This window comes from Clarias gariepinus, chromosome 15 (genome assembly GCF_024256425.1).
Source record: "Clarias gariepinus isolate MV-2021 ecotype Netherlands chromosome 15, CGAR_prim_01v2, whole genome shotgun sequence".
NCBI classification, from domain to species: Eukaryota; Metazoa; Chordata; class Actinopteri; order Siluriformes; family Clariidae; genus Clarias; species Clarias gariepinus.
In genome coordinates this window covers 24,777,332-24,804,094 of record NC_071114.1, presented here as the reverse complement: position 1 = coordinate 24,804,094, position 26,763 = coordinate 24,777,332, and the positions used below count along the sequence as shown (strand labels likewise).

The 26,763-nt window shown below is 41.1% G+C and overlaps 1 protein-coding gene across 5 annotated transcripts in view; it reads left to right on the top strand.

Annotated features, from left to right (window-relative positions):
• tead1b (TEA domain family member 1b) overlaps positions 1-26,763 on the top strand; it is a 68,487-nt gene that overhangs the window by 20,615 nt on the left and 21,109 nt on the right. For all 5 annotated transcript variants that reach the window (XM_053512811.1, XM_053512812.1, XM_053512810.1 and 2 more), the window contains one exon: positions 8,148-8,400. In XM_053512811.1, the coding sequence (XP_053368786.1) occupies positions 8,199-8,400 (202 nt within the window). In that variant the 5' untranslated portion in view covers positions 8,148-8,198. The remainder of the gene's footprint in view (positions 1-8,147; positions 8,401-26,763) is intronic.

Sequence of the window (26,763 nt, the reverse complement as noted above, 5' to 3'; positions counted from 1 at the left end):
TTTTACATAAAAGTGAAAAGAAAATGGAAATCCCATTTCTGCCTCTTGTTTTGGTCGGACTCATCAGCGTCTTATCAGCCGAGCAGAACCCATAGCAGAAACACCGTCACAGACTCATAGCCAGTTAAGCTCTGCTTGGCTTTTTTTTTTTTTTTTTTAAAGCATTCAAATCCCCAGTCTTGGAACTGTTGGTGTGTGTGTGTGAGTGTGTGTGTGTGCGCGCGCATAGCAGTGAGTTGTGAAAGAGGCGTGTTGGGGCACATCCTGGCCACAGCATGCACAGAACATTATCAGAGAGGGAGTTAGCCTCGGGAGAAGCCAAGCACCTCCAACACACATACACACACACACAAACACGCGCGCGCACACACACACAAACGCATTCACGTCAGAGTGCTCTGAAGGTGGAGTTCTTATAAGCATGTGGTTAGTTATCTGGCATCTGTGATTTACCAAGAAAGGGATAATTAAAAGCAGGAAACCATTTAACCCTTTATCAACTCGAATGATCAAAACCAGTCCTTCTTCCATATATATAAAAATGTACGTCTACACTCACTGGCCACTTTATTAGGAACACCTAATACTTCTGCTCATTGGTGCAAGCAATTCAGTTACGCAGGTGCACATGCACAGCGCACAAATCCAACAGCTTCAGTGAATGTTTACGTCTCGGAATGAGAACAGCGGACGGTTGAGTATTTCAGACCCCGCCGATCTCCCGAGTCTCCAGGCTCAAAAAAAACAGAAGCCACGTTTCCAGACTGGTACGAACTCACAGGACGGTCTGAGCTCCCCGAACAACTACTGTTTGCAACCGCGGTGAGCAGAAAAGCATCTCCGAACACTTTCAAACTGCACAGCTGAAGATTAGAAAAAATTTCACCTGGAACGTGACACAGGTTAACGCTGCCCTTTTTAAAAAAAAAATCAGGCACAGTCTGTTGAAGTGCAGGTTCCCCCGGGCATGGTGCCTAGGAGAGGTGTGTGGGAAGCATTAATACAGTTTACAGTACACAGCACACACACACATACACACACACACATCATGGAACAGAACAAAGCCTGTGATAAAACCCTTTTCAGTGTAACACAGTGCGTCACTTTTGAGTGATGGTGGTTAAGGCTTGTTTTCCAGGAATACATTTCGCTTCATTAATCGTGTTTAAATGTCGGCAGCAAATTGCATTTAATCTGAAAGGAGATATTTTCTGTCTTTTATTTATATATTTATACATTGAGCAGGATAATGCAGTTTATCCGGACTATGCACAGCTATGTATTATTATATATTTTTTATTTTTCAGTTTGTGTTCAGTTCAAATTATGGTATTAAGCAAAGGAGGTGAATCCAGGCAGAACATGCAGAACACGTCGGCCGTAGAGGAGGTAAACACGGACTAACTACTTCTCTTTTAGATTAGACAGTAACCACATTTTCCACATGTTCATAGGTACGGAAAAAAATCGCAGGAAACGGTGATTAAAGAGTGCAATCGTGGAAAAGATATTTTACAGGATTTTGGACGGGTTTTCTGTTTTCCGTTCTAATCAGCGTTTTCGCATTTCGGCAGTTTGATCGGTTGTGATGATCGGATTGAAGTAGGGAAGGAAAAAAACACTTTAAACAAGCCGGATTAAACTCACCAACACTTATTATGTTTGCACGTTGCTGTGTTTGGATAATCTGAGATCTGTTGAGAACCTTAACACACATAGGAGGTGATCAAAAATACAAAAGGGACATAAAAAGAGAAAAACAAACAGCCTTTTTTTCTATACAGGCACGTGACTACTGTGGCGTCAGTTACAACAAAGGACGACATTAGGCTGCTATGGATTTTTATTGTTAGTTACGTTCAAGGTGTATTTTACAGCCTAAAGGATTAGTAGCAGAGATAAAAGAATAACGTAGCAGTTGATAGCTTCTGTTCTGCTGATCAGATGATTTCTTATGCAGTACGTTGTTGTGGTTGACTTCATAACTTGTTCGAAAGAGAAACAAGCAAGACGGATGATAAGGATATTAATTAGCAGAAGTTTGATTTGTTATCATTACCTAATACAAATATTTGATTTCTCCTGGTTTTGGTGCCTTTTGCTAGCGTTGGTATTCGTTTAAAACTTAACATTATCAGATGTGTGTTCTTGTGCCTCTGTGACTGTGTTTGAATTTTGGTTTCAATGCTGGGATCCCACCATTTATTCTCGTGTGTTTTTCATCTCCTCTGCCATTGGTTAGATCCTCAATGCTTGTAAAATGTAAGCTAATCCCAGAGCGTGAAGGCAAGACTTATTTTTTTTGGTACAGTTTAGCACGATTTAACTATCGTTAGATAATGCATATTTATTAATGAGTGAATCTCATGGTAAGTGTAGGTCTGAATTTTTTGTGGGTTTTAAGTACGGTTGTAGCTCAAGATAAGGATTATTTTGCTAGCGCAACAGGTTTTTATAGCAGTTGAAGAATGACATAAAAGTACAAGTGTTACCTTTCTCTCTCTCTCTCTCTCTTTCTCTCTCTCTCTTCATATTTTTTTTTTCTTGAAAGGTCAAAATTTTTTTTCTTCTTTATATTCTTCCGCTCCCATGTCCCTCAGGGTCTACATAAAGATCTGCCAGAGTTTCTCTTTGGTAACATCCCCCCCCCCCCCCCCCAAAAATGTTCATTTTCTCTCCCAAAGAATGAAACAAGTGACATGGGATGTTTTTCATTTTTCTTTAAAGCAACTCCCAACAGCAGTTCGGTAAAAACACAGCTGTTTACAGATAATAAAATAAGTAATAACAGGAATTATAATACCTATGAACAGGTAATCATGTGTCATTGTTTACGAAATAAAAAGTGTAGTAATTCCTCAGACGGAGCAGCGGTCTGGGTGAATTTGTTGTCGGTAAACTTTGTTTTTGCAAACGGAATTGCTGGATCGCATCGGAAGGAATGTTAGGACGAGTCTGTCCTCATGGTACCTTCTTCGTGGAATGCCGCGGATATTTTAAGGCGTCTGCAATAATGACGAGATAAACATCGTGATCTGGCAGGTAGCCGGTAATCACTGCATACTTGGTGCATTTCCATCCGTATTAAAAATAAATTCTGCAACAACACATCACATGGCTCCATCAGTCTGAAATCATATTCGCCAGACGAGTCGATGAATTAGACCTACAGGATTGTCATCTCGCTTGTCACTGGAAGGATATCGGTGTCGCCTGTTTGTCTGACACTCGGAGCGGAGAGTAAACACAGTATATTGTTCCTCCCATCTGTCATCAACGCTTAGACACGCGGAATGGAGCTTGGCTTTATCTGGAGCCATATTGAACAAATCACAAGTCTTTCACATTAGATATTCGGTCCAGATTCTGTTTGTCTGGTCAGTAATTATAACATTCCTGTGTCTGTCTTTTAATCCGAAACGAAACAGATGTATCGGAATGACTCTTAACGATTATTTCATTGAAATAAATAGACGGTGTACCGGGACAGCGCAGGCCCTCAAAGCGAGTAATGGTTTCTTCTCACAAAACAGACAAGTGGATCCAGTAAACGTGTACCTTGAGTTCGCCTCTATTTAGAGCGGACGTGTGAGAGTTCACAGCTTTGTGCTGAATAGTTCAGGATTCAGTCATAATTAGATATAGGATCAGCGCTTAAAGGCAATCTGAGGTCAGACAACCCGAATGCACCTATTTATTAATATTTTTTTAAACCAGAGTTTGAATCAAATCACTGTGTGATTAAATCCGTTATGCAACGTAATCGTAATCGATTCAATTTATTGAATCAACGGGTCAGGTTTCGATCGAGGATTGATTCTCACTTAAAACATTATTTAGGTTAAGTTACCAGGGCTGTACGATTAGATTTTTAAAAATCACATCAGTTATTTTTGAATGTTTTCACATTCTGATAGCGATATGTTAGTATCAGATGTATTTATCAAAGAACAAATGTGAAAATAAATGATCTCATTAAAAGCATGTTTTTTAATACATCTCTATATAAATTCCTGACTATACCTGTAATAAATCGCAGGCTTCTGTGATTGGATTATTTTACGGATCATGGTTTCACAAGTCTTAAAAATATACATCATTTTTTTGCAAAAAAATACAAATTGCTTTACAGAACCTGCAGAGTATTTTTGGTTTGCATTAAGATTATGGCTAGTTCTTCTTTTGATTGAGATGTTGGTACATTATTGCCACCTACTGGACTGGAGTGTGGAACAGAACAAAATATCTTATTTATAAAAAGAATGATGCAACCCAAACTAAAGTTGTTACACCTAGATTCTGTCTTACTAGAATCAAAGCTCTTGGGGAGCCGATTCGGTCCGATACTTTCAGGCCACTTGCTTCGGTCCACATCCTAGCGTGATACTCATCTGCCTAAACTGACCACACCACCACTAAAAACAGCCCAAGCTTTGCCTTCGACATTGCGTGCATATGTAAAAGCACACCTAGTTGCATTTTTGTCCCATGGTGCATGTGCATAAAAACTATTGAAATAATAATTGTTTTCTACATCCTCGATACTCTGAGTAGCTCTGTAATCCAGAGAAAAGGAAAATATGAAACAGCAGCCCATATTAGATCAGGCCTAAATCATGCTCAGGTTTTATGCATGATAACGTAATACAATCATGAAGAGCACTTGAACGCGGAAGAAAGTTCCCGAGGGCCACGTTGCGTATGAGATTGTGGCAGAGGTAAATCGGTTAAGATGATTTATCGAGGCGTAAATGACCACAGAGGGACTAAAGCCATGTCCCATAATTAGGCTGTTTTTAGACTATTGATTTCTGCCCGGAATGTTCTTTAACGCTTGTTCCTGTTGATTGATGTGGCATTAAAGCCTTCTCTAAGAATGGCGTGAAAAGCCTGGAGTCAATGCTGAACCTATACATCAAAATTACTCGCCTAGTGCCTTGTAGAAAGAAAGCATTTTGTAATTTTCTGTCTCGTGCATACCGTATATTTCTTGTCTATTGTAATAATATGGCGTGCTTAATACTACTGACCTGTGAATAGATGTTTTATATGAGCCCAAAAGCGAAAAACATAGCAGTATTTTATTATTTTTTTTTTAAGAGATCAAAATATTCTATACTTTTCTTTTCTCTGTAATGGCTTCTGCTAGCGAGTCAATGACGTGCCTGGTTGTAAAAGCTGTTCATTTCGCAGACAAATGATCAGTCTGCATAAAAATCAGCTGGGTTCAGTCTTCACACTAACATTTTTGTCATGTAGATGTTTACTTGGTGTGGGATGGGGTGTGGTTTGGGTAGAGTGGGGGTGGGAGTGTGGAATACATAATAAACCCTTGAAAACTCCCATGACCTGTTCGCTTGTCTAGGCTTGCATTCCTCATCCTCGGAACTGCATTTCTCCTTGTTTTTATTTTTTTTCCACCTTATTAATTTCACTGTAGCTGCTGAATAATTCATGGTAGTTCCTGACTAATAGGCTTTATGTTGAATAACTAAATAATACGCTGGGACTGAGGAAATGCACATCTGTCAGTCAAAATGCATTTTAAATATTTGGATATAAAATTAAAAACTAATATGTAAGAATATAATATGTATTTTTATATATTAAAAAAAAAAGTAAAATCTTTTAAATTATATTAAAAATATGTTAAGTGCAATGATTCAATTTAATATCATTTTTAATATATAAATATACATTTTTGAATTATATTTTATATATCATTTTATATATTTAGTATTGATATAAACTTGTGATAGTACAAAGTGTAATTATGACACCTTCTTACCAATCAGATTGGAGAAATCAACAAGCTGATAAAATTATTGTTCTATATCTCGAGTCAGGTTCAGATGTGAAGTTGTAAAACATGTCGCTAAGGTGGTACGCGGTAGTATTTGGTTCCTTATGTGACGTGGGGGGGTAACCACCTGTGGAAGTGGAAAATCTGGTTCTCTTCATTCCTCTCTGAAGCATATAATACACCCCCCAAAAAAATCTGACTGTAATGTCATAGTTGTCCTACAGGGAAAAGCTTAGCAGACGATACGGACATGCCCAGACACTGCATTTTTGAAAGTAGGCCTCTCGAGGAATATTTACCAAGCGTTGTTGTTTCTTTTCCGAAATGGGACTTTTTATATGGAAGTAAACAGGTCTGTCCAGGCCGGGGTTTGGTCGGCATTGTTACATACGTTCGCAATATGATCGACCGTGCCCGGCGGCCACTACATGCTCGTCGCAGTGCGGGAAGTTATTATGAGTGTAGTTCATTATGCAGGCAGGGTGGGGGGAGTGTGAAGCAGGGCCAAAAAGAAAAGGCCTGAACCATTTAGTGGTCAGAACGGGATAGGCTTTCCCCCCTCTCATCAGTCTGTGAGTCAGTTCTGCAGCGTCAGCATTCAGCAAACAAAAACGGAATTCAGGAAAAGTGCTCTCTCTCTCTCTCTCTCTCTCTGGGTTGCCCATCCTCCCCCTCGCTTTTTTTTTACCCCTCCCTCAACAGCTTGCTCCCTTCCCCCCCTCATGAACTGACATTCTAGAAGAAACATATGCTGCTGGTCCCACAACAGCTTGTGTCGCCTGAACGGGAGCAAGCCGAGGGAGGAAAGGCTCGTCTGGAGGATGGGATGGGGGCGGGGGCCGGACGGGACCGCGACAACGTCCAAAAGTCCTCATGTTTTTGACACATTTGGCTTCTCGGTGGTTTGTGTGCCTGTATAAACTATAAAATCTTCAGCATGCAAATGAACTCACTTTGGCAAGTCGCATAAGTGATAGTGTTCTTCGACTTTGGCACTGTGCTTAAGCCTGTCAGAAGGCCTTGCCTTCAACCAAATCAGAACAAGAAAACCAGGTTCTACTTGGCTAGATTGAGATTTTTGCTTAAGAAAAAGATTTCCCTCAATATTGCTTTGGAAGTTTTTGCGAGCAGCCGTGTCGCGCTTCACACAAGCGGCGGACATGATTTCCGTTCAGATTTAAGGGGCGGTTTGAGGGGACGGACAGCTGGGCTGAAATTGGCTTGTCTGTAAAGGCCTTTTAGAGAGGAAAGTCCGCTGCTTTACAGGAGATGCCAGGTGGTTTTGGCCGAGTGTTTTAAAGTTATATGTCTGCTGCCTCCTCGTTCGACCGAGCTCATTTCTCAAGGCAATTGGATCCTTTTAGAAGTCCAGTGACAGTACATCTGAAAAAAATTGCAATGTGATCTTAGTATCTGGGGAAATTTGGAAGTTATTTTTGCTGTGTTTGCTATATGGGGCAGTTAATATAAAACATTTACATTCTTGAGCTTATCAAAATAGCAGTTTTGCTGAAGTATTGTTTTGAACCATTTTTAGCATGTGTCGCAATTCGCAGAATAGCTTGGTGATCTCAAGCTTGCCCTGGAGTCCTGACGTGTTTGAGTAGATAGGGATTAGCCAGTGCTAAATATAAAACATGCCATACTATGATTCTATTTGTTACGTATATATAAAGTAATATATATATTATACGTACATAAATACATATATCTGTTATATATAAATACATTAGAGTCATTACACAAAATGGATTCTAGCATGCTGTACCTACACCGTCCATTTACTTGCAAGTGCTTCCCTTAAAAACTCTTGCTCCCAAATGGGACATTGTTTGACTGAGGGGTGCAAGAGCTGGCAAAAATTCTGCCTACAAAAATAGGCTTTTCACAAATAAGACAATGGGGTAACGGTGGTATTTTCAAGTGTCACAGTTGAACGGTTTCCTGTCCTGAAGGGCCAGGTGCTTTTCCTACTGAGACACCTGGTCCAACTCAATTGATGATCCTTCATCTACAATTATTCATCTCATACTACTATCACGTGAATATTATGAATATTAAATTTCGCTGTTTATAGCACAACAAGACAGATGGCTTTGTGATTTGCAGTTTTTTGGGTAACATGACAGGCTGTGCATTTTTTTGGCTTATTAACTTCATGAAAGAGAGAAAAAATGCTGGTAAAGTAAAATTGTTAAACCTACTTTTGTTGTAAGAAAAAACAATTGGCTAACCGCTGTGGCGTAAAAGTCAACACGTCGAACGGACCTGCTGTCATTGGTATATGTTTAAGGATTGCACACAGCGATCTCTGACCACCATTTTGGTTTTTGTTTTCCATCAGGTCTCACCCTAGTGTGCTCCAGGCTTCGGCTTGGAGGTCCCGACCGTCAAAATGGATCCCAGCAACTGGAGCGGCAGTGAAAGTCCTGCCGAGGACATGGAGAGGATGAGCGACTCTGCAGAGAAGCCCATGGACAATGACGCTGAGGGCGTGTGGAGTCCTGACATCGAGCAGAGCTTCCAGGAGGCACTTGCTATATACCCACCTTGTGGCCGTCGCAAGATCATCCTTTCTGATGAAGGCAAGATGTATGGTAAGACATCTGATTCTGTTTGTTAATGCAAAATGTGTACAAGTTTGCTAAGAAGGTATTGGGCAGCATATTGGTTAGCACGGTCGCTTCGGACCTCCAGAGTTGGGGGTTTAAATCCCACCCCGGTTTGCATGGTCTTCCAGTGCTTGGTTGGGTTTCCTTTGGGTACTTCTGTTTCCTTCAAAGACATGTGGTATAGGCTGATTGGAATTTAGAGAATTGTCTATGATTGTGTGTTCTTGTGCTAAAAGATGGGTTGGCACCCCATCCAGTGTGTGGTGGGCCCCAGAATTGACTGCAAGCACCCACTACTACAAGCTATCCACCATTGCCTAGTTTTAAAATAACTTCAGAAATTACAGTTTCAAACCAAGATGATGATGATGTTGCAGTCAATAGCTAATGAACGATTCCACACTAGAGATATCAAAGGCCACCGGACAGGTTCTTTGAAATTTCTCTAAATTAAATTAGTCTACTGGAGTTGATGTGACATGAACCCACCAGGTGACCTCCACACTGCTGTGTTCATGATTAATCCAGGAGCAGCGGTTAGGCTACAAAGAGGGAACAATAAGTGGACGATGACTATGAGAATAATTCAGTTGATGAGTTACTGCTAGCCGATCTGCCCCCTAAAGACCTCGGTTTAGAACAGAAGAATATCAGGATGAGTGGTGGCCTGGTAAAAGGTTCGACTTAGACATAGAAAAAAAAAAACAATCAGAAAAGCTTGGTTTAAATAGAGCTCAGACGCGATTTGTTAAATGGGTAATGTTCACAGCTATTGGAGGAAGAAAGAGACTAATCGTCAGTCAGTAAATGAATGTGTTAGTCCGTCTGGCCTCTGTGGACCTCAGCAGTAGTATTTATTTGCTGGCTGTTGTGGAGAGCTCGGAGTCTATAAGTAAGGCAGCATGACCTATTAGTCAGGAGCAGATGGCACCACGGCTGCCACCAGCTGTGCCCCCCCATGCACACACAAACCCACATCCACTCCCCACCCCCCTTTTTCCAAAAACCCTGGCTGGGTGATGTCATGGAAAGAGGGCATATTTTCTTGCGTAGTCTCTCGCTGCCTGTCAGTGTCAAGTGAAAGCCGAAGGCCCTCGGGGGGCCGTCCTTTGCAGCTGTCATGTGACCTCTCCGGCCAAATGAAATGTAATGTTTAGGAGTCACAGCGTTGGCTCTCAGCTGCCGCTACAAAGAGGTTTTCACTGCATACACTCATACATACACACACACTCGCACTGCAGCCCCTCCTCCTTCTCCTTGTACACCAGGAGAGCCAGAGAAACTCACTCACACTCTCTCCCTCTGCCTCGGATTAAACCGTGACAAATGGCTTGGCCTGGCGAGTTTTAAATGATTAACGGCCAGTACAAGAGCCTACGGTGCTTACTGATTTAGAGAAAGCAAAAGATGTTTAACATAAATAAATAGATAAATAAAAGAATTTTGAAATATGATATTTTTTGCTCCACACACAAATAGATACAAAGTATGCATATAGTATAGAAAAATGTTATAGAGAATATCAGGTAAAAAGCAAATATACTAAAATAACATTAAATAAATGTAAAAAATCATCGTATAACCTACTGTCTAAAAAAAATCGTAAAATATGAACCTGAAAAAAATAAAATCCAATTATAGTATACTTTAATAAGTGAATTCTGCCTTTATTTGTAGTGTTATTGTACAAGTAAGAATATCCAGGTATTGGAAATATTTCAGAGACTTGTTTTCATTAAGACATATCAACTGTAATAAATTAAGAAGTAATGAGCTCTTTAGTGTTGTCTTAAGTTGTCAAAGTGCTATTTTAAGTGCGTCTGTGTTTGTGAAGGTTGTGTGTCGGTCTTGATTCACTGTGACCTGTTAGGCTGTGCAAGGATTGAGCAGAGGTCAGCTGTGCCAGATGTTCACAGTGTCTGGTTGCAATGTGCACTCAACGGCCTTTCGCTTCTTCCCACCTTCCTCGTGATAGACGTTTAAACTGACCTGGAAACCGGCAGGCTGGTGTGAATAGAGAGTAAAGCAGTCATCTCATTTACACAGTGCATGCAGGGAAAAAGAGTGAGCGGTAAGTAGAGGTGTGAGTGTAGATATAGGGTTGGAGGGCGGGTCTAAAAATCCGAGTGTGGGCGTGTTCCCCCCCCCTCTTTCCCGGCACTGTGCCATTCTTTCACTGCTGAAACTAGTTTGGCGGGAAAGACGGCGAGCTGAAGGTGGCAGATTGCGGCTCGCCGCTCTTTGTAGGGGCCGGGCTCGTCTTTCAGCCATGCAGCTGTCGCAGGGCTCCTAGTGCCAAAACCAGCGCACCGTGAACTGTGACCCATACACTCGCTCAAGCATTAACAAGGGCCGTTACAACTGTCAAAACAAGCAAGGCCGTCTGTCAGCAGGGGGGGCAGCAAATTAAAAAACAGGAATTTGTTAATATTTTGTGTGATAATGACGATATGAGTCGACACCTGTGTCGATAAAGGCTGTGTCATTTTTACAAATCGGAGCCGTTTCTTAAACTGTTGCGTTATATTTAAAGAGCTTGTAGGTTAAGACTTTAATTAATTGTTTTCTGCCTTGTTCTCTAATATCGTAAAATTCGATATTAATATATATGTTGGATGCTTTTACAACAAAATATAAAATGAATCAGGGAACTCCTGGCTAGTCTTCACAGAATCTTGGAAAGCTTCAGACTCTGCTTTCTAAAATAAATGTATTTCGCTAACGTTTTACGTTTGAAAATGTAGAAATTCTTTTATTTATACCATTTAAATGAATTTAAAAAATCTGATTATTTCTGTTGTTCCCAATCAACAGGTAGTCCTGATACTATTGAGGCTAAGTGCTTCTGCAATCCAAATTCAAGTTAGCAGGCTAAGCTAGTTAAGCTAGTTGACGGACTGACTCCTCTCAGGTAGCTAATTCTGCTAAAGATTGATTATAAAACTTTTTCGTAGTTTTGGCCATTTAAGAAATCCTCACAGCACAGGTTGTGATATCCAGTAGTCTTCAGCTGCAGCGTTTGTGTCCTTAACTACTTGTAGCTTATTGTGAAATGATTAGCGTGTTATACCAGCTCCCCTCAGGTCTGTTAAAGGCAGTGGTGATTTGGTTTAATTTGGTCACTAAGTAACTTCCTCAGCTGAGGTTAGAGAATGTGGTGATACCCAGAAGCCCTCAGCTGAAGTGTTTGTGTGCTAACTTAGTTTTAAGCTATCTGTGAAGTGATTTATTATAACAGCAAACTACATAAGTCAATCTGCATATTCTGGTAAAAATGGCAGTTGTTAAATAGATAACTTATAATGAGGAAAATGGAAGACTTAAAAATGCTGAAAATCCACTTAGCTTGATAGTTAGTTAACTAGCCAGAGTATCTCTGTTAGCAAACAGAAATGATTGTAGAGGATCTGCTAACTATCTAAACTACTGTAGCTATGTTAGTTAACAGAATTGATTATAGAGAATCTAGGATGGCAGGAGGACATAAGGCTTTCTAAAATTATTATTTATGTGTACTTTCAGTTTAAATATAGTTAAATATTAATAAAACCTTTTAAACAATGTATAGTTTATGTATGTTTATGTATAACATGCTAAAGGTGCTAGCTTGTTCTAGATTTTTTTTCCTCCGTCGTCGTATAGGTTTAAGCACTTTTCTTATGACTGGTCTAGTACTTTTTCCAGCAACTACAATTAGATATAAATATGTATAAAAAAACAAAAAAACAAGCCAGAGTTGTGTTATGTGTTGTAATGTCTGACTGCAGCGATCTTGTGACATTCAATGTGTGATTTCTAGACTAAATTAGTCAAAGATGACACATTTCATGACTCCACACTCCTTCTCAATTGTTAGTTTCACTGTCGCTCTACATCAGTATCATTGCAGTCAGACCTCTGACGAAGACTAAATCTTTTATAAACTTTACTGGAATTGAATTTCCAGTAATACGGGTTGCATTATTTTTATACCCAGTTTGCCGGGAGTAAGAGAAATAAAGTACTTATCGTACTTGTGATAAACAAACGCACAGCATGTCACACGTGCATGCGGTAATTACACTTGCTCTGACAGGTAGCGTTAGCTAGCTAAGCTAAACATACTTTAATTAAAACACCTAAAGCTTAAAAATGCCTAAAACATGTCAAACATGTCAAACCTAATGAAACGTTTGAGGACACGCGGGATAAAGTTAAAAACAGAGGCATGCACTGTGTTTAAAAGCTTGGCATCAGCTGGCAGTGTGTGTGTGTGTGTGTGTGTGTGTGTGTGTGTGTGTGTGTGTGTGTGTGTGTGTGTGTGTGTCCAGCCCCAGACAGACCAACCCTAGTTGGTCATATTACCTGGTCATATTTCTACAAAAGAATATCTGAAATATGAAGCTGGTTTGTAGCATACTAATAATACCAACTGCTTTGCTGTTATTGGTGTTAAATTGTTGTACTTATGTTATGTAGTATGTAAATTAGTTGTGTTTTGTATCTATTATAATTATGTGCATTTTAAATATATTGCTTATTTTAAATATTCTTTTCGAAAAAAAGCGCTGTTTGTTAATGTTATCCAGTGAACATCAAGCATTGATTGAACTACAGTTACAGTATGTGAGCAAAAACGCTTAATGAGTTTATCCTTATAGTAGTGATAAGCAGAAAAAGTATGCACACCATGTAAAAACTTAATGGGCATCTGCCCATTTGCTTTGTTTGGCTAAAAAAAAAAAAGTTTTATTTTTGCTGTTGTGGCTGCAATACAAGTAGGGTTTGGTACTGAAAGTATCAGTTCAGGCCCCGTTTAGGCACCGGTACCATTTTAAAAGTATCAATTCGGCAGTGGTATTGAAAAAAAAAAGTTCTAGAGGCACAACTCGGTGTTTCCCCATACACAAGTTATTTGTGGTGGCCCGTCACAGTATCAACAATGACGTCTACATCTTAATTGTCTATTTTCTATTATATAAAATGGGTAAAATCCTTAATTTAATTGTACGCAGAGCATTGATTTGCTTAGCCTCTATCTCACAGACAAACATAAAGACGTGTCTCCACACACACGTTGGCTGTGCACTGCATTAAGCAAAAAAATATGACAGTTCATTTATAAAGTGTTTCAGAACAACTTCAGAACAGAGCTCTCCGTAAAAAAAGTAAAGGTTGCAGAAGAGGAATCGCAGAGACCTGACTCTACTGATAAGTTATTAGCAAGCATTTAAAGAACCTGGCTAGTAAGAATAGCTAAGCTAATGTTAGATTAAAGATGGAATCTTGAGGTTAAAACTACATGGAAAAACAAACCTTATCTGTTAATAATTTTTAATCAGTTAAATTCCTAACTGTATCGAGCAACGATTAATCGTTAACATTTCAACCTCAAACCTGAAATAGATGAGGTTTTTTTTCTTTTCTTTTTTTTTAAGTTGAACTGTCACTATGTCCTTCAAAATCCTGGAACACAGTGGAAAAGCAATAACCCAGAGGTAGAGCTGAGCATTTAATTGAAAAGTAATCAAAACTAACATTCAGAGTCTTTTTTCGAAGCAGTCGCCCATGTAAATTTTTTTTATTTTTTTTATTCTGTTAATACTTGTTTTTTTATTTTTTATTTTTTAAATTCTGTTTATACTTTCCCCATTGTGTGTGTTCATATACTGTCCCCTTATGAACATACTACTGTGTGTGTAGTAGGAATTCTGGCTCTGACTGTTCCGCAACCTCAGTTCCATCACTTGAGTTCATAATTAGAGATGTTTAATATCTCGAAATATAAACAAGCTACTGTAGTAGCCTATTGGAAACTACTTTGACTTTGATCATAATGTTGCTAAAGATAAACACATGAAAGCTACATGTTTATGTTATTCATTCTTAACGTGAAATTCATATCTGACCTCTGGTTTACATGTACATGTAAGTTAAAATAGCACCTATTTTTCCATCCCATGGGATCCGGGTCCCAGAGCTCTTGTCCCAACCAGATGCCTTTTTGGCAAAAATTAATAATGTGCCTTCTGTTCATATGTGTATTTGTATCTGTCCATCCAGAATAATGCTCTCATATTATACAATCACGAGCAACAGTTTGACTTCATAGTCTCCGATGTACGTATAAACAGATATATATATATATATAATAGGAGGGAGTTCTGTATTATTATTTTAAAAGGTCTGCTTTATTAAAACGCTGTTTCTGGTGAACCGTGTTCCCAGAATGCCACCAGAGATGATGAGGATTCACTTCAAGTGGCTGTCAATGCTGATGAAGAACATTGATTGGCCCTGGGACACCCTGATCTTTTTATTTATTTATTTATTTATTTATAGTATTTATTTTTAAGAGCGAGAGAAAGGCGAGCTCTTGGACACCAGACCACAATCGGTGTCCGTTTTTGATAGGCCGTTTGCAGCACTTCTCCTGGCATGCGTTTAGGGGCGGGGGCTGAATAAGGGAGAGACGCAGGTATTCGAGCAACCGAAAGAGAGGGACTGCACATGTGCACTCTGCTGTCCTGAGTGCCTTTAAGCCCTTTGTTCCCCCAGCTGAATGCAGTTAATTAGCAACAGTTACTATAGCAACTGCCTCTCGCTTCAAAACAATATCTAATTTTTTTTTTTTTCAGCTAAGCTTATCGTACTGTTTACCTGAAGGGCTCGCCGCTGGCTCCCTGCCCAGCCTCTGAGGTTAATTGTGACAGCAGTGAAAAAACATCACAACCTCTGCTTTGTGGCGAGAGAAGCGCAGGGAGGTGGGCTGATGAGGGAGGGGGGTGTTTGGGGTGGATGAAGGAAGAAAGAGACAAGAACCCTTAGCAGTGAGAGCCGAAGACCTAGCACTTACATAATTCACCTGCTTTGCGAGCCTCCATTCAGCCTGGCCGCAGGCAATTACATACCCTCTGGAGTACATCACTGCACACATGGCCAGATGTGAAACATGACAAGAAAAGCAAAATGGGACATCAGAGAAAATTTATTTAATGGGGGTTATTGTGTGTGCGGGAGCGCCTTGTGTCAAATTGCTTTGAATAATGCGCCGCCGTAAGCTGCCGTCTTTAATGCGGCTCCGATTTTTTTATTAAGTATTTTTGTGAATCTGTGAATTTTTACAAGAACTTTCACATTTTGAATCTTAAGCCAGGTTTACTCAATTATTTATTTCTTTTTAAGTAAAGAAAAATCTGAGAGTGACAGATGTTTGTCTTAAAGCCACCGAAAAGAGGACAGCATTTGATTAAAAGAAACACACGTGATAATGGTGTGATTATGGACAAGAAAATCCTTTTAATGTCACACTCAGTTTCTGTTACTAAGATTTCTGCGAGAGCCCAGATCACACCGATTGATGATGTAAGCAGAGGTAGAGGCTAGTCCTTCACATTAATCACAGGTCTATCGATAGAGGATCTTCACTGGTATGAAGCATACGTTCTTGCGTAGTTTGTAGTAAATTTAAACGAAGATGTTATGCATATCATCTCGAACAGTGTAACATTATAATCTTAAAACCTTGCAGAATCTACAACCAGCTTTCCAGAGACCTCTTGCTTAAAGCAGTCTAAATATCACAGTATGTTTTGGATGATGCTCAGGAGCACATGCAGGCTGTTATGATTATTATGTGTGAAAGGACCATCTGTTTCAGGAACTAGGTGCTTTTAGCGGCTGCTGTCAGGCCCTGGCCACCCGAGCAGTCTTTTACGGTGCATCTGTTTGCTTAGGAGGTGGCGAGCGTTAATCATACCGTGTTTTTTTTTTTTCCTTTTCTTTTTTTTCAAGCACGACCCAAAGCCATAAGACGTTTCGTGTCAGGATCAAGGTCCATGCATAATAGCTGAGCACAGGACGGACCTGTTTGCCGTGCCGCTTTGATGAGGCATTTGTTTTTGCCCTGCCGCTGACACGCCGCACACTCAGTCATCTCATCAGGGCCAAGCGGCCGTCTCAGACGGGCACTAAGTGGCACTTGGTTTGCAGAGCTGCTGTGGCTCAGTTAAGCGTAATAAGCGAGCCTGGCCTCCCCCGTGGACTGCTGCCGCAAACCCGGCCACCCGCTGCGAGGATAATGAGGAATTCTGGGATCCGCTCAGGCTCCCTGTGCTACCTGCATTCACTCCGCGAATGGAGTCTGGAGAACTTCAGCCTCATACGCACTCACACACGTACAAGCACACACACATGCACGCGCGCACACGCACACACACACACACACACACCTCGTATACAATCCCTGGCTTTTATCGGAACGCCATTGTGGCTTGCTAGCAGCTCTGTAGTTATTACACCTGCGAAAGACACGTTTTCAATTACACTGTGATTACTCTTCATCATGTGGAGACGACTTGCAGAGTCTTTCTCAGTACAGGCAACAGGTTTTTTAATGCAGACAGGTGGACACGTCCTCGGTCTTGGCTCTTATTTGTTCTTGAACGCGAAGGGAATTTGCATCTGCACCCAGTCGCGATCCTTCCACAGTGTCTTTATTACAGTGAAATGTTCCTAGGAACCTTGAACTTGATTAATCCTGTATTATCCTCTAACCTGTTTTCACTTCTTCATTTTTTTTTTTAATGATGGTATCGTTTTAAAAATGAGAATGAACCAGTCTACAGGTTTGTCTCAGTGATGTTTTAACACAGCACTATTTTATTAGTGTCCCAGTTTAAGCGATTACGAAAGCCGGTTGTTTTCTCCTGCTGGTGTTTTGCCCATTTCATGCTTGAGCGAGGTGAAGATTATAGTAGAAAAAACCTTGCAGAATCTACAAGGTGCCTTCTGAAAACTCATCCCCAGGTCATGGTCACACTTGTATTGTTAATAGTGCAGACCATTTGATTTAACTACCATACCTTTATAACAGGCACTCTGGTTATTTTAATTAATAACTTGTCTTTTTTTGTCCTTTCTTTCTTTTAACAGAATTGCAGTTTTATTTTCCTTGGCCTTCTGCTGATTTCGGTGATTGGGTCTGTTCTGTGTAATTTATTGCTTCAAAGCCCTAAAGGTTCCTCATGTTTGAAAACTGCTAAGCTCTCGTTTTTTTTTTTTTTTTTTTTTTTTTGTGACTGCTGATATTCCATTTGGTTATGCTTCACAAGCACATAGAAATATGTTTTTTAAAAGGCAATATTTATTCAACTATATAAAGAAACGAGCACATGACGGGATTTGCGAGCCAAATAATCAATCCCCAATGCTTTGCTGCTGGAATATAGCTTTTGCTATGATGACATTGTTTCATCCATCTATGTCCTTTTTTTCAAATGAGTTGTTTTTGGACTGACCATGCGCATCATGTTAAGCATGATTTATACTTCTGCGTCTAGAGTACACGGAGCCTCTGTGAACTATTTATTCTGTACGGTTATACTTGTGCTCTAGTGTGTGTGTTTCATGCTGCAGTTACACCACCATAACGCTAGTTGCAGTGGACGTCCTCTAACACTGCTGAGTCTCTTCGCCTCTCTCTGGTGAGTGAGAGAGTTGTGAAGGCGAATATCACAAATTTGTACGTTTCTTCGATTTTGTCTACCATCATTAAAAATGCATGAATAGAAAAAAAAACCTTTAAAATGCAAGCTAGACCAATCACAGTACAGTTGGTGCTACTGGAGGTGCACAGCAGACAACAGGAGTCCTACAGTTTAAACTCGATGCGAAAGCATAAATCATTCTTTAGCCGACCAGACCCATGCTCGACTGGCCGCCTTAAACCAAACGCTCAAGGCATTCGAATCTTCTGTTTAGTTCCACAACGAGATCTAATATTATCCACAGCTCTTCTCTTGAAAGAAGTTAGTAAGCTACAAGACTTTCTTTCTTCAATCCTCAGTCAGTTTTAGCCTTTGACATGGGTAAAACTCTACGACCCATCTGAGATTTTGTTTGCTAATGAAATCCAGAGCAAAAACAACTAAAGCTTGCTGGATTTTTTTACTCCCAGAAGATCGCCGGCTTGTTTTCTTCTTTGCCTTGCGAGTAATCTGTGGCTTTAGACTTCACACGGCTCCTCATCAGCAAGGAATGCGCTTTGGAATCTCGTATTTGCTCTATTAGCAAAACTACGCGCACTAATCACGTAAACTCGCCAAAAGCTGAAAAAGATAAAGGGAACTTTCCAGTTTATCTGATCATGTAAACTGTTTGTACTTTAGTCTTTTCTCTTTAGCAAGTAAATGGCCATAGTACAAAAAAGCAGATAGGAGTATCTGTGAATCCTAAAGGGCACCTATTATTCAAAAATTCACATTTTGGATATTCAGATGCATCTCTCGTGGGTATGAGCATAATACGTTAGGGAAAAAAAAGATTCCCTGCTTTCACATTTGGGTTTAAACAAGCCAGTAGCAGACGCTCTTATCCAGAGCGACTTACATTTTAATCTTATTACACATCTGAGCAGTTGAGGGTTAAGGGCCTTGCTCAAGGGCCCAACAGTGGCAACTTGGTGGTTGTGGGGTTTGAACCTAGGATCTTCCGAACCGTAATCCAATGCCTTAACCACTGAGCTACTCCTGACCCTGTTCTCTGGAGGGACATGGATTAGCAATCTGAAACAGCGTGTTTGGAAAAAGTTTAAGCTATAAAAATGTCTTTTTTTTTCTTTTTTTGAGGAGTCTTAAAGTTGGAGCATTAACAGAGACTTTTGTAATCATTTGTGAAAAGAAATGGACAACTATGGAACCTTTAAAGGAAAACCTGGTCTGAATGACTGTCCTTGCATTTTTAGTTTCAATTTCTTTCATGGCCTGTTTTCACATTTTGTTCATGCGCTAACCACACGAAACAAGTCGTACTTGTCTACTGTAGTGTAGAATTTTCCCTTACCATATGTGTAAGGTTGTTAATGACTCCTATTAAACACTATTGTAACTTTGCTAGCAGTGCCTTCTGAAATCAGCACAGCAGACAACTGCTAAAACAAAAGTACCGCGCCAAGAAATTACAGCATACAGCACTGAACAATGAGTCTTGAATGAGATAGAATAATAATCCTCAGCAGCAACCTCATTTTCCCTCTCGTCTGTTTCTACCACTCGGCATTCAGCATCACCAGCATGCAACAGTTTCTCACTGGTTCATGCCTTAAATTAAATGTTTCATTTTTATGCTTTTTTTATACATAGGTCACTGTACAAAAACAAAAACGTTCCTTTGAAACTGGTCAGGTACAGGGACTGGACACAGGAAGAGACACATAAAAGGTCCTTTAGGAAGCCTGGACAATTATTTCTAAAGATCAATTTTATATTCTGGCTCTTTGGAAGCAAAATAAATAAAGAAGGGTTGGATCAAGACGTGTGTATGTGTATATAAATAGATTCTTGTTCACGTTGAGTGTTTCATCTTTATTTTCTTTGTTCTATAGTCGAAACCTTAATCATTGGAGCAGTTTGTAAACATCTAGGAAACCTCAGGCTCTGGATGTTCACCGCTTCATTTGTCTTTTGTCCTGGATTTGCTGGGATTTGTCTGATCTGTGTTTGCGGGTCAGCAGAGAGCAGGGCCGGAGGAGCGTTGCCTGGCGTTTAAGAGGCTGTGGAGTAAATCCAGCACAGCGCACAGCCTGTTCAGCACCCGGTTTCAGGTTGCACAGCTCCAATTGGCTGCTTTTGTGTGTCTAAAACAGGGCTCTTTGTACTATTTAAAGACTGTACTGAAATAAATGATCTGCTCTAATCAAAACGAAGGGATTTTGGATCACTTTACCCACTTGCTTTTTTTTCTTCTTTTTTTTTTTTGCATCTTTTGATTGCCGAACGTTAAACCACTGCCGAGATGTAGTCTTTTGAGTTTTTCTTTTGTTGTTGTTGCGACTTTGAACACAGATTTGATGTGGAACCTTAAAGCCAGAGTAGAGGGGGAAAAAACAGAGAAATTCCCATGCAATTTGCAGCCGCGAAGCTCGCTGAGGGAGGTTGACATTGATTGAGGCCTGGAGCTTGGAGAAACAGAGCGGGAATTGAAGGGTGTGGGACATGGGTGTGTGTGTGTGTATTGGTGTGTGTGTGATGCATCAGGGTCATGAAGTTTGGCTTTTCATTTACACATATTGGTGACTGCTAACAGGTTTCTCTTCATGTTCAGATGCAGGATTGATCCTGAGAGATTGAAAATATTGATTTACCCCTACTCCTGACTGTGTGCGTGCTGGGTGGTGCTAGTCGGTGGCGTGTTCACACATCAGCAGGACTTGAGTTCCTCCGTTTCTCTGGTCCTCTTGGGACTCCTCATTACTGCTTTGAATTTCCCCTTCTCTCTCTTTCTCTCTCTCTCTCTTTTCTGAAAGAGCCTCTTCTCACTGCCCCCCCTCCCTGACCAGACCTGCCTCAACAGTAATGTATGTGATGATGATGATGATGATGCACTTGCACCTCCTAATTGATAGAGCAAGGCCGTGGAGGACTGGCTGCATTAATTGGCCTTCTGGGAGCTTGTGCAGGATAAGCGAGGTTCGAGTGGCTTCCGCGCTGCTGACAAACACCGAGGAGTGTACAGAGAAAGGACAAACACAGCCCAGTCGAAATCCCCTCCCGCTCGCGGCCGCGCTCGGGGGATTTACGAGAGGTCATCTAATGTAATCCTCTCGGTCCTGAGAAGGCTCGGGGTGAGCACCTGCGGATTTCTGCCGTTGGCTTGTCTGTATGCACAATGGATGCTCGTCATTAATCCAGAGCCTCACGACACTCTTCGTCCGCCCGGACGTCCATAATTCAGGCTTTTAGCGCTAACCCGGGTCACCGGGAGTTAACTATCGATTCCATTTTTGTGTTTGGAAACTTTGTATTGATTTTTAAAAAGGTATTCATTACACTTAAGTGTCTTTTAATAGAGAATTGAAATGATCTGCAGTCAAGCGTGACTCATAAGACGGACGATCTATTATGAAGTCTTAAATCCAACACTGACGCCCGACTTTATTTTCTAATAAGTTGCCTCATAAGTAACTGCTCTCTGACCTTTATCAGGAAGCCCTGTGACTGAGAGAAAGCTCACAGCGTGCTGCCTCACTGCTCTGTTGAGCGTGAATACTCGCAGATCCGGCTCGCATACCATGCCATTATTCGCTGCCCAAGAGCAGCATTTTGGGGAGACAGTGATTGAGTGGTGTATATAGTCAGTAGGTGTGATGGTGGAATGTGAAACGTTAGTGTTTTTTTTCTGACATATAGTACTTTGTGATCTCTTCTAGCCCTAGACCACAGCTGAGAGCTTTTTGAATTTCCTTCCTATAAACTCTCTGCTGAGCATTAGAGGAAATTTTGTGTTGTAATTTCTCACCAGGCTTCGTCTTTCGGTTGACATGTGGTTGGATTGAAGTGAAGGTTTTTTTTTTTTTTTACTTTGCTTGTTTGAAGATTGGCCAAGAATCAATGCTTTGTGGGCCACTTAAAGGCACAGGGATTAAACCTGAGTTCTGCTGAATCAGTCTAGTTTAGAAAGATTCAACATTCAAGAATGAGATCTTTTTCCCTTTATTCTAAAATGACTGTTTTCCCCGGGGACCTTTGAAATAAAACACAACAGAGGCTTCTGATGTTTGTCTTTGCGGTGTTGAGTGTTACCGTTTACAGAAAAAGTCTGGGTTATGGTTTCACCCCGTCCAGGAAAAGACAACACCGGCCATGCATTAATAAGAGACAAATTACAGTCAGAAGACACCATCGGATATATAAGACAGACACTGACACATTGCAAGACATTGTTCTGCACAGCGAGCACCAGATGGCACGAGGTCTGATGCCACGGCCTGAGTAGACTTAAGAACTCCCATCAGGCCCACAGTTCACTAGGTCACTTTGCAAAACATATAAGCTTGAACCTTGAGCTTGTAAAGGCAAGGGTGACTGGGCGTTCCGCAATGTGGTCCAAAAAGAAAGGCCGCTGTGGGCGTGACCAGCACAGCATCGGGCGGGGTGACTTTGGCCTTGAAGCCGTTCTCAGGCTTGGTCATCTCTAAAGCCTGAGGCCCCCACCATTTGGGAGCTTAAGCAAGCCATAATCGGCAGCTGGTTGGCAGGAGTCAGATGTTGGGCTTGGCAGCTGTTATCCAGTGCACTTTCTAAATGGATTTCATTGGTCGGGCACACCGAGCTCTTGTCCCCCTTCCCCTAATTATGACTGAGAGCAGCACACGCTAACCAACAAAAGCTCTTAAGCCATACTTATTCAAGAGGTCATATTTAGCATGCATCTCAGAACAAGAGCACTTGCCCCTCCGGTTTGGCTTTCCTATTCACTCTGAATTTGATTAAATAGATGAGTTCTGATATTTAGGCACTTTTTATTTTATAGATGTTGGTCAAATATGGGACTTGTGTAAAGTGCATTGGCTTTCTGGGAAAATAAAATAAATAAAGTGAATGATGCAACAATTGCAACATGTTCCAGAACGATGTTTCGAAAAAAGAAAAAAAAAAAGAAAAAACACAAAAGAAAATCCCAGATACTTTTTTTCTGTATGATGTATCTAAGGTACTTTAGACATTTAAATGCTTTTAATGTTTCTAAGACACTTTAGACATTTAAATCCTGTTCAGCTTCTAAGACACTCAGCTTCAGCTTCTTTTGAAACCACTTCTCATCCTCAGTAGTAGTGTTTCGTGGAACTCTGTGGTACACGGGAGTAAAAGACTTCCTTCCTATCCACCTTTAAAAACACACACACACCAACACTGTCAGGCTTCCAAACCTTGCCAGTGATCCTTGGAGTCTGGGGGTTGCCTGAATGCCTCCATATTGTTGGTTTAGTCCATTCTAATGCTAATGGAAGCCCAGGACCCTTGAGTCATCTATCACGCATGACAGGAAAAGCAGGAGTATTGTCTGGGCTTGATACCCTACACTGGAACAGGACAGTCGCCACCACTGCTTTCATTAAGATCAAACCGAACCGACTTAATGTTCCTACACTAACGGATCTGGTTTCACTGTAAACATACACACAAGACAATTAGTGTAATGTCTGATTTTTACAAACTACCAAGTAAACTACCAACTGCCAAGACAGATTTTTTTTACTGAGAGTTCCTGCTAAAGGCTTTTGATTAAAAAAAAAAGTTCCACAGCATTGTCCCAGATAATTGCACTGGTGTATATGCAGTGTGCATGTTGAGTTTCATGGGGGCTAATTAATGTTAAGCAGAGGCAAAATTGTCGTGGTGGTGCCTCTGTCACAAATAACACGCACCAAGTTACGACCTAATGAGAACTAACGACATATTCAGATGTGCTGCGGAGATCAACCAGAGCTCTGCATGCTTTGAAAAACTACCTCTTGTGTCCCAGAGTGCTGTGCAAGGAAAAAAAATTCCACATGAAAAGATGCCTCGCATGTGTGCAAGTGCCGCTGGCTGACTCTCACCCTGCGCTAGCACAATACGGCATGCACTGACATCATCACTGGACCAGATGCGAGCATGGTTTTTCCTATTAGAGCAAATAATTGCTTTGCAAAATAAGATTGCACAGCAATGTTGTTAGCAATAATAAAAAAAATGCTTGAATATGTGGTAAGTAAATGAGGATGCTGTTTAGCGTCTTCCTCTGATTTATCATCTATGCTAAGTTGTGACAGCAGGGAGTAAGCTGGGACCGTATTTGCCCCTATTTTTTCCCAGTGTGCCGAATCAATGGCAGTTGTCCTTCATCCTCTTTAAGTGGAAGATGGATATTAGGTTTGGCAGTGGTGGAGAGGACTACGGCTGAGACCTGAGAAGGAAAAGGAGGGGTATGCCACGTGTTGCTTATTCTGGGGGACTGTAGATCTTCTTGACCACCGATTCATTTCCGAAACCAAATCTGCAGCTCGAACGGTAGTCCTTCAACCGGCGTAATGGTGATAATGAAGTGCATAATATGACACATTTTCTCTTTTATTTACTGTAATGACTTGCTCATTTAGTGGCACTTCAATTTAAGACTCAGGCTCTTGGAGCAAACCTCAAATAGTGGGCGAGTCTAGACACATTAATTAAGATTACAAATTTATGCTTTGAAATAAAAGTTCAAAAACTGCTTGCGCTCTGCCAGTTGGACTGTTTGGACGACCCTGAGAAAGAAGCAATAAAAAAAAAACCCAAAGGAAATAATTCACTGAGGAGGGAATTAAAAGCAGTCTAGTTGAAATCTTCCCCCTAAATGAAAGGAGTGTGATGGAACATGGTCAGAAAGTGCCAGTGGAAAGTGAATATGTTGTAAATCAGGCTGGCCTCAGTTGTAAGCAGTAGGGGGTGGAGGTTAGAAGAGCTGCGAAGGGGGTAGTCAAGGGTAGCTGTGCAGACCGAGCAGCTGTGTAAACCCTACTGATTGAGGGAGGGTCTGGACAGAGACAAGCAAAGAGGCAGGGGAGGGATAAATTGAAAAAGGGGGAACTTTTCAATAAAAGCGGTTAGCTATCCCCCCGCTCAGCTGACTTCCACATCTCGAGCTCAAACCGTGCAGATAATCAGTGCTCCGCCTAGTTTCGGGAAAGATCCTCTGCCTGCCTGGTGGCTGGATTTAACATCACCTCTAATGCATGCTCAGAGGTTTTCTTTGAGGTTTTCTCTCTCTCACTCTCTCTGCATATGAAGGGTAAAGGATGAGGGAGTCTCTACACTGTGGAGGGTCTCCTGAAAGCCCCTCAGCAGGGAGTTAGGAAAGGGAGGCAGTTCCATCAGCCTTGGACAAGGGGGGGTAGAACTGGGTTTCTAATAGAATGAGAAGTCAGCTGCTGGAGGCCATTCTGGGTGGTGGGGGTACCTCAAGGCTCCATTGTGGGCCACTGCCAATGGAGGGCTATTGATATGTCTCCAGACCTCCACAACTTATTCAGATACAACACTTTTTTTTTTTCCTTTACCAAAGAGGGTGGAGAAAACACTTTCAATCTCCCACAAAAACTAGGACTCTAATCTTTGTGGTGACCTCATAAATATATAATCCTTCCCCTGCTGTTTTAAGTAATGGCATCTCTGACATCCTTAACCAGTTCTTTACTAGCCGGATCTTAATAGGAGTGGTTTAGGTTTTTTTTTTTTTTCCCCGACACTGTCCATTCTAGTAGGAGGTGCTGTATAGGGATACGACCAGCTGACTGCTAAATCAGTCTTATTACAGTATGTACCTTACAAATGAAATGCATTGATGAAAGCAGCTCCATGTCTTTTCCCCTGCCAAAGCCTGGAAAGCATGTAATAATAACAAGGACCAAGGCTGTGGGTTTTTAAAAAAAGTACATGTGGAAGCAATAGGGACTAACGTCAGGATGTCTGCTCAAATTTAAACAGGATTAAAAGCCTAAAATCTAAATTTAAAACTAGACCCGGGCAGTCTCGTTTGCAATTTGGCGATTAATAGTTTGAACACTTTTTCTTTTGATCTTATTTCTTAGAAAAGTAAGTTCCTCAAACTTTGCCACACGAAGTTTAGCAGTCATGACCAATACAGCGTACAGTTAGTACCGAACATGCCGGGTTCGTCGAAAAGCCTCCTTTTAATACTTTTATTAAGAAACCTCCATGGGGCAGGGGCAACTTGGGCCACGTGTAATGGCTCTACTCTGTTCTTAAATAAACCGCTAGTGCTGATTAGCTTATAAGACGTACAGAATTACTCCTTCGAAACGTCATGGGGGGTAGCTTGTGCGGCAGGGGATTTGAAGGCCTTGAATTTGGCCTGCTTCTTTCTTTTGTGCACTTTTCTTTGTGCCAGCATTGTTTTGCACTGCAAACATAGGAGAGAAAGCACACTGTCCCGCTGAGCATGGTGGCTTTTTTTCCCCTCTGCAAACCGGTGAAAAGAATGAATTATTCAGCAGTAAGCATGCTTACAGCTGGCCGATTGTGAGCTTTGATCTAGGAATGGGGCGTCTGCATGAATGGGCCTTATTGTCATGTTATGTGTACACAGTGTGTGAATTATTGAAAGTGGCGAGGGCCTCGGCTTCATCTGGAAGAGATTACAGTGCAGGCATGCTGGGGTGGCGTGCTGGAGCTGCAGATCTCCCAGATGCTGTTTATTTGTTCTTGAGTCACGTGACTGTTGGTACCTTACCGAAGAAGTAGTAGAGACTGCCCCCACACTTTGACTCATCCAAAATTTGTGCACACACACACACATACACATAGACACAGGCCCGAGGCTAGGCAGTAGTGCACACCTGTCGGGTGGGGCCTTAAAATGGTGTGTGTGTTTTTTTTGTCATTCCCCAAAAGGTATGTCTGACATCGTGATTAAGCATATAAAGACAGAACATGCTCCTGAGCAGTATAATGTACAAGTCTAACAATTTACATAAGCTTTTAAATCAAGCTTTAGATCTTTTGGATGTATTAATATTCATTGATCAATCTCATTGATCGAAGGCTATTT